This window comes from Monodon monoceros, unplaced genomic scaffold (assembly GCF_005190385.1).
Source record: "Monodon monoceros isolate NGI ecotype Baffin Bay Population unplaced genomic scaffold, NGI_Narwhal_1 Super_Scaffold_18, whole genome shotgun sequence".
Taxonomy (NCBI): domain Eukaryota; kingdom Metazoa; phylum Chordata; class Mammalia; order Artiodactyla; family Monodontidae; genus Monodon; species Monodon monoceros.
In genome coordinates this window covers 123,022,530-123,031,111 of record NW_021703774.1, presented here as the reverse complement: position 1 = coordinate 123,031,111, position 8,582 = coordinate 123,022,530, and the positions used below count along the sequence as shown (strand labels likewise).

At 48.2% G+C, this 8,582-nt stretch overlaps 1 protein-coding gene across 3 annotated transcripts in view; it reads right to left on the bottom strand.

The window, feature by feature from the left end:
• Positions 1-924: 924 nt before the first annotated feature.
• The window catches only part of GNG12 (G protein subunit gamma 12), a 126,272-nt gene continuing 118,614 nt past the window's right edge, over positions 925-8,582 (bottom strand). For 2 of the 3 annotated variants that reach the window (XM_029229539.1, XM_029229538.1), the window contains exons 3-4: positions 3,692-3,809; positions 925-1,276 (exon numbers count right to left, since the gene is read on the bottom strand). In XM_029229539.1, coding sequence (XP_029085372.1) covers positions 1,151-1,276; positions 3,692-3,784 — 219 coding nt within the window. In that variant the 5' untranslated portion in view covers positions 3,785-3,809 and the 3' untranslated portion in view covers positions 925-1,150. Of the gene's footprint in view, positions 1,277-3,691; positions 3,810-8,141; positions 8,406-8,582 lie in introns of those variants that run through there. The other variant, XM_029229540.1, reaches the window with a different exon arrangement.

Sequence of the window (8,582 nt, the reverse complement as noted above, 5' to 3'; positions counted from 1 at the left end):
AGTGTCTGATACCTTTACGTTCTTTCTGTATGTATGTTTCTTCCCCATCGTGATCTGCCCACTGGGGGCTGGGAGGTGAACATTACCTCTGAGGACATGCTCTGGCGGCAGACGAAAGATAGATAGAGGGGAGGCAGAGACAGTGAGCTAAATCACAAAGTTGGGCCAAGGAGAGCAGCTGTTTTTCACGCATTCCTGCTCTTCTCTTGGCCCGGCTCACGGCTGCTCTGTCTCGCTCCCATCGTTAGAGTGGAAATTTCAGAGGTGTCTACCCCTGCTCCAGAGAACGTGAGCCCTGGGGCACAGCTGCCCAGGGTACTCCCCAAGGGCCTCCTCCCCTTTTCTAGATGCAGGATCACTGAAGCCTGAAAGCCCTTGGTGAATTAATAGTCATATCATAAAAGGGCTTTTAGTTCAGTTTTTGAATTTTAGTTGGCACAGTTTACTGTAGCCTAAGAGGTCAGCACGATTTCAAGAGGAGAGAGATGCCTTCATTACTCAATTACAATGAATGCAGTCTTCAGGGTGTTCTTTACTTTTTGTACAATAACTATGAGAAAAGAATTTAATTCTACCCACACACAGCTCAAGATAAAGGTATAACTTCTGGAGTTGAACTGATGGTCTGGAGAGAGAGACATTTTAATAGGGAAATAAGCTTTGAGATGTGTATATACAAACACACATATATATACACAAAACACTCCTCACCCACCTATACTGTACAGATTGGCATAACCCTATTAAGAACATACTATGATAGAAAGGCTTTAGGACAAGTTATTCTTGGCATTTTAATCGAGACGAGTCCTTAGGTAATTTAGGTCTTAACTGGATCATTCACATATTTGTTTTTTTAAAAGGCCAGACCAACTTTCCTTCAGCAGTAACCCAACATGGCAGTAACCCAATATGACACCAGAGTTAACAAATGGAAAACAAGATTGTTATTCTCTATTAATTCATTAAAGGGCATTTTAGAGAGAGGACAACTTGGAAAACAAAGACTTCAGAGTCCATGATTCCAAGTTACTTAAGAGCATTTTAGTTATTAGCAGTGGTTACCAAATAAGCCGAAGGTAAATCTTTTCAAGGAGCTGCTCATCGTTTGCTTTGTTGAGAAGAGGGGAGGAGCCACTTCACTACTCCTCTATAAGATGATGCAGGTCTTTTTATCCTTGAAAGGGTTTTCTGAAGTTGGTATCCCCATCAGCAGAGGGTCATTCCTCGCATGTTCCTCGCAGTAGGACATGAGGTCCGCTGATGCCTTTGAAACCTGGTGCGCAGACAGACCAAAGCAAACAAAGAAAATATTTACAGGATACAACTAGAGATGATCACACTAAGTGACGTAAGTCAGACAGACACATACCGTATGATATCACTTATATGTGGAATCTAAAACATGGCACAAATGAACCTATCTACAAAACAAACAGACTCGTAGACATGGAGAACAGACTGGTGGTTGTCAAGGGGGAGGGAGAGGGACGGAGTGCGAGTTTGGGGTTGGTAGATGTAAACTACTATATAGGTTGGATAAACAACAAGTTCCTACTGTATAGCACAGGGGACTATATTCAGTATCCTGTGATAAACCATAATGGAAAAGAATATATAAAAAAAGAATGTCTATATGTGTATAACTGAGTCACTTTGCTGTAGAGCAGAGACTGGCACAAAACTGTAAATCAACTATGCTTCAATAAAAAAAAATTTTAAAAAATATTTACAAACTTGGAAGGTATTTGAATGCTAACCCACTGGGTGGAAGACTGTTGGAGAACAGGATGACCAAAGTATCACTCCCAGATTATCTGTTACTTAAAGAGGGAAAAGGTACTTCTAAATGGAGAAATCTGGCAGATGAGGCCTTCCTTAACCCAGTGATCAAACTGACATCAGATGTCTCTTGGAGTGAGTGCAGAAGACCCGCCACCAGCCAGCTAGTATTTCTGCCCAAACTTTTAGCCTGAATTTGATCGTCAGCAAACAATCCCATCTAAAGTGAAGGCCATTCTGAAAAGTGAGTGGCCTGCAATCTTCGAAACCGGACTATGTGTTAGATACTATTAGCAGCTGATCTGAATGCAATCCCTGTACTGTGGTTACGCAGAAGAATGCCCTGATACTTAGGAGACAGATGGTGAAGTATTAGGGGTGATGCGTCACGATGTTTGCAAATAACTTGCAACGAATTTAAAGAAAAAATGATGTCAGTTTTGTGAGTGTGTGTGCGTAGAGACAGAGAAAACAAGTGGGGTAAAATGCTAATAATTGGTGAATCTTGGTAAACAGTATACGGGTGTTTGTTACAACTCTTCCACAGGTTTGAAATTTCTCAAAATAAAAAGCTGGGGTGGGGAGGGGAACAAGAAAAGTGTCTGTGATTCAAAGGAAGGTTGTATCTTAGTTTCTATCCAATAACAAATCGATTAGAATGCAGAACAGAGTTAAAGAACTGAATTACGGGCTCGGAGCCAAAACTCAGAATGGAGCCAAATTCTAGTAGAGCTTCAAGATTTACTGTTAAAGACTGGACTTGGCGGAATAAAAAGAGGGACAAAGCCAGCATGGGAAGATGCAGTACCTTACTTCGGCATGAGTTAAAAATGGAAATACCACACCCTGTTCAGAAGTCTGGGTGGGAGACCCGTTAGAATAATCAGATAAGTGTCCTCAGGCGAGGGGCACAGGCAGCCTCCTGTTTATTGTTTTTTTTTTTTGCAGTACGCGGGCCTCTCACTGTTGCGGCCTCTCCCGTGGCGGAGCACAGGCTCCAGACGCGCAGGCTCAACGGTCATGGCTCACGGGCCCAGCCGCTCCGCGGCATGTGGGATCTTCCCGGACCGGGGCACGAACCCGTGTCCCCTGCATCGGCAGGCGGACCCTCAACCACTGCGCCACCAGGGAAGCCCTGTAGGCAAATTCTTAACCACTGCGCCACCAGGGAAGCTTTTTTGTTTTTTTTTTTGTTGTTGTTTTTTTCAGCCTCCTGCTTTGAAGACAGGTGACTATCTCTAGGCCCAGAGGAATTTATCAGGTGACTGCTTCAGTATCTAGGCGACGGCCATTACTCACAACATGCCAAGGCACTCACCGCCTAGCCATCTCTGAGGGTCTGGGGGGAAAAGACGTCAAAGTCAGGTGACCCAACAAATGCCTTCTGGTTTCCTCCAGATCTCAACTAAGGCTGGCGATACTTATCCTGGGTTGCAGACTGTGGTTGTCCAAGTCTGCACACACTGAAAAACCCACCTTCTCCTAAAAAGGACACCTGGGTGTTGACTTATGCAAGGCCACCTTGGCTGCACTGATAACTCTAGAACACTTCATACATTCCAGAGGGATGACGACGGTGTTTATAAAGTCCACCTGGAAGCCCTGTCCCGAGGGAGAACGCGGTGACAGAGGGGGTTCGACCATGTGCGCTCAGGGAAGGCAGGTCCTCAGGAAATCCTGTCACGGGCTTTAGGTTTTCTGTCCACACAGAGAGCCTCACATAGACACTTTGTATCGCCAGTGCTACGTTGAAATGAAAGTTAAGATTCGGAGGCTTTCAGCTGGCTCAGGGAACAGCCTGGCACCTGGCCCAATTACATGGCATCCACCTTCTCAGAAATGTGGCCCAGCCTTGGGAGGGCAGAGGGAGCCGGTCCGAAAACACGTCTGACCCACTCAAGGCTCTTACCTTTATTCTTTCGATGGAGGCTTCCATTCTCAACTGCTGCACAGTCCTTCGTGCCTGGGCGATGTTGTTGGTGCTGGCTGTCTTGGTCGACATCTTCAGTTACGGTTTCACCTGAAATCTGAAGAGAACTTTTTTGTCAAAGGTGAAGAACAGTCATCTTTAAGTTGCTTAGACATTCATAATGCTTTGAGGGGAAAAGGATGCATTCCCGGTCACCACAGCCTCTTGGAGGCTGCTACCACAAAGCCCCTCAGCAACGGGAGTGGCGGCCTCAGTTTCTAAGCTTGTAATCCTTTTGAGCACCCTCATGAATCTTTCGTCTGCAGAAACCCAGTACTAGTAGTTTAATCCATGCACCCCATATACAGCATAAGGTAGCGTTTTCTAAGGGGAAACAAACACACACACACATCCGTGGTAGTTACCAGGCCTCCGGCCAACGCGGGCCATGCTCCACGTGCAGGTTAACATCACTGCCCTGTACGTTAATAGAAGGTTTGATTTCATGTCGTTTTGGCTCTCTTACCCAACTATTCACTGATACAAATCCTGGCAACAGAAAAGGGCAGAAGAGAGCGCTTCTGGAGAACTCTGCACAAAGGGTGCATTTTTAGGTGCTATCAAGATTTGCAGTCGTTTGGAGAAAGTTAGGCAGATAAGGAAGCCTTTATTCAGGAAAAAGTGGGAACCTTTCAGCTGAAAGACTCTCAATGACAGATCCACAGCAAAAGTCACATAGGATACAGCCTCAAGCCTGAAATATTTAATGGAATTACATCAGCACCTCCCCCCCTGCCCCACCCCGTTGACCTCTCTGGCTTCATCCTGGTGGCCAGGGCACTGGCTAATCCCACACCCCCATCACATGTGCGTGGGCCTGCCCTCTGCCTCTCTCTCCCAGTGAAAACAAAGGAAACATCCCGGACCTTGAGCTTCGACCAGTCTAGTTGCCCAATGGCATAGTCCAAGGGGAAGGCGGGCTGGGGAAAAGCACTGCCTGGTGCCCCTGCCATATGTGGCTAAGTTCTCTCTCGGCACGGTGGCATTGGAAGACATCGCAGAGCTGGCAGCCCTGGCAGTTTTATGAGTCAGAGCGGGTGGACAGTAGGTGTGCCTCGCCGGCGCTAGTCAAGGACTCAGCAAAGTCTGAGGGCACCGTGGCGCCAGCAGCAAACGCAGGCTGACTCAACCTTCTGGAGGGGCTGCAGGTGCACAAGGCGTTATCTGCCATAAAGGCTTACATTAGACAAGGCTGCCGAAAACAGCAACCCACAGCTCCTGCGGTGTCCACCGGAGTTCTACTGCACTCAGAATGCTGAGTTCAAGGACTTGGGTAGGGCTTGTACCTTCTGAAGTCAGAGGCAGCTTTGGATCAAATGCCCAAATAAAACTGTGCTTTTAACTGCGTGCGGAACTTTGAAGTCCAACCTAATCGGCAAGCTTCACGTTCCTGGTTTGGACCCTCTTCCAGTTACTGGACCTCTATGAGCCCATGCTTCCTCATTTGTAATATAGGGATACTACTGTTTTTGAGGATTCAATTCACTGGTGCACATGCAGTGTTTTGCACAGGACCAAGGCACTCCATACACAGCAGCTGCTATTGTATTTATCCTTGGGGGTCACACCCAGCACAATGAATGGGAATCCTCTGTGTACCTACCTGCCTCCACCCGGTCAATGGGCCTCCAAGCGCCTTGACCGACTGGTCTGGGTGGGCTGTGGGCATGCGCCCCAGGCAATTCTGCTGCACGCTGGTGTCAGGACGGAATAGAATGGCTGGAAACAGCCCTCTGAGGATTCCCCTAGCATAAGGGAGCCCAAGCCCTGCAGGAAATTGGGAGGAGCCAGCGCGTGGCAGGGCACGCTGGCCTTGCCTTGGGCGACCCGGTTACAACACACTTCCAGACAAGCTGCCTCCTCCTCGGATTCCGCACTCATCCTGCCCCACCCAAAGGAAAGGCTGAGGGTCTCCTCCCGGTGACTTTGCACACACCCAGCGGTCTGGCCCAGCCCTTCTGCGCTCCCAGCAAGCACCTGTTAACAGAGCCTTTGAAACGGGTCTAAGGCAGCAGGCAGCCTTTCTGCGAACAGTTTGAAGTGCCCTGATTCACAGCGCGCTGGTCCTCGTTTTGTTCCCTGTAGCATGTTAAACTGGGCTCCCCTGCCAGCTGGCGCCGGTTCTGAGGATTGGCCCCCAGCCTTCAGAATGCGAACGTGACACCCTTTCTGAGTGGCCTGTGGTTTCCAGGCTGCACCCTTAGGATTTTCTAAATGTTCCCTTTGCAGGAAAATAACGCCAAGCAGTCTCTTCTTCTCAACCTCTAGGGCATAAAGTTTCCAAGGCCCGAGCAAGTTTTCCTGTAACTGCAGAACATTTCACACACGTATCAGGACTGGGTCAGCCATGGCCCCTCCCACCCACACAGCTGTAAGGAAATAGGCCACAATTTGGCTTTAGTTACAAAATGCTTGGGTAGGTCCTCCTAAAATTGGTGAGAAACTTTGCATCTGCTACACGGACGACTTACTTCCTGACTGTATTATAGTCACGATTATAAACAGCCAGTGGTTCACAGTGCATGCTTGCCAGCTTGGGGCTGTTACAGCTTTCCCCACTTCTGACATCTGTGTTCTGACCTGCTCCTTCACAGAGAGCCCCCTCCCTATCCCTCAGATAGCTTCCCGCTCCCTTCTGCTGGGGATCCCTCTAGAAAAAGTTGTACACTGGGCCACTGGTAAAGAACATAATTTCTTGGGCTTCCCTGGTGGCGCAGTGGTTGAGAATCTGCCTGCCGATGCAGGGGACACGGGTTCGAGCCCTGGTCTGGGAAGATCCCACATGCCGTGGAGCAACTGGGCCCATGAGCCACAACTACTGAGCTTGCGCGTCTGGAGCCTGTGCTCCCCAACAAGAGAAATCGCGATAGTGAGAGGCCCACGCACCGCGATGAAGAGTGGCCCCCGCTTGCCACAACTGGAGAAGGCCCTCGTGCAGAAACGAAGACCCAACACAGCAAAAATAAATTAATTAATTAAAAAAAAAAACAACTTATGATAACATGCGTCCAATGGAGAAGTCAAATCAAAATCATGTCGTTTTAACTTAAGGAACCTCTTCAAGGAACTCGGTGGGCTGAGCTGCCTCACGTGTACGAAAGCAGGGTCACGGCTGCTTGACGTCTGAGTGGTGGGTGGTGTTTACAGGAGCAGGAGGTCTTGCTGAGGACGTCCTCCCCACTTGCAGCTGCTCTGCATTGCCTCAACAGCTGGGCTGGGGCAGAACCAGACCGAGAGGCTGGGACACAAACATCTCTGAGCCTCTCTGCACCCTCAGAGGGTGTCTTTGGTCTTCCCTCAATGCACGGATGTCTGGCTGTTTGTTTGTGCTACTACTTGGATAAAAAACTTGCGTTATTCTTACTCCAAAAATAGCTTCCAAGACAAACAGCACCCGATGTATAGGACCTTAGAGCACACACATACTTTCATCGGCATTCGTCTGTCAAGCCTCACTCTCAGCCTGAAAGGTAAATTACTTTTTCATCCTTGTTTTATAGATGAGGCAGCCAAAATTAGAAAAACTTGCTCCAAGTTAATCCAGCTCAGAGCCTTGAACTAGCTTTTAAGCCTCTCCACCCCAGAAGCCACACTTCCTATTGTATCAAGGAAAGGATGCAATTCCAATTAATTTGATTTGCAAACACTCTGGACATCACTGAACAGTCTACGATGTGGTTCTCATCAAGGGCGACCTTGACACTCCATGACCTGGAGTTGTGGCCTTGCTGATGGCTTCACGTTTGTGCAACACCCCTTCTGGTGCAGAAGGCATCTGCTTGTCTGTCTAGTGCCCTGGAAGACAGGTCTCCCCTCTCATATCCATAAGCTAAGTGAGAATGTGCTCGCTGTGGCTATTAGGCAAGGACTGAGGTCAACTTCTGGAGTCACTGGATAACCCACCCAGAAGGGCCCAGGCCTGTGCCTGCCTGTGCAGACACCCAGGTTTGATAAAACTCTGCCTATTGCGTCCGCAGCCTTGTTTCCACTTTTACATGTGGCTGAGAGATTTGAATAAACATAAGTAGTATTTAGCTACTCAAATACTTTGCATTGGTTTTAATGCTATTATCCATCTGAATTCTCAGCTTCCTAGAAATTCCTAGGAACAAGATGTCACTTTAGGGAAATGTGGGCATTTTAATCTTTGTCTAGTGGGACCTGAAGCAGGGAGAGGAGGGTGGGGATAGAAAGTGTGTCACAGAGCACACTCTGGGGGGAAGGCACCAGGAAGCCCCAGGATCTGAATCACAAGTCATCATGGCCTGGCCAGTAACTGAATCACTGGAGTGACGCCAACTTTCTGAGCAAACACACCCCTTGTGGCTGTAATAAAAGAGCAGGTTGCAAAAAAAAAAAAAAAAAAAAAAGCCAGCAGGCTACCACTTACCCTCTGATCCTGCCTTCAACCATCAATGTCCTACCCCAGCTCTCTTCTAAAGGGGACAGCAGTCTGTCTCACAGGCTTGTTGGAAAGACAAACCGGGGCGCCTGGCACTGGTGCACCCGGTACACACAGACATGTAACCAGTGCTGGGCCCCCAGGCTGGTTAATACTGAAAACCACGTGTTCAGTGGGAAACAAGGGAAAAATTCAGACAGTAAAAGAAGAGTTTCAAGGTAATGTGATCAGGTAGCAACATCTACTGATAGAGTCTTGGCAGGAGTTCAGGGAGTGGACAGTCAGGCCCCTAAGAACCGGTTTTCTATTCTCATGAACACTTATTATTTTCTATCAGAGCCTGCAGGCTGAATGCAGACTGCAGATGTGTTTGGTTGGGTCCCACAGAGGGTTAACTAAATTGTGTGTGTGTGTGTGTGTGTGGATGGA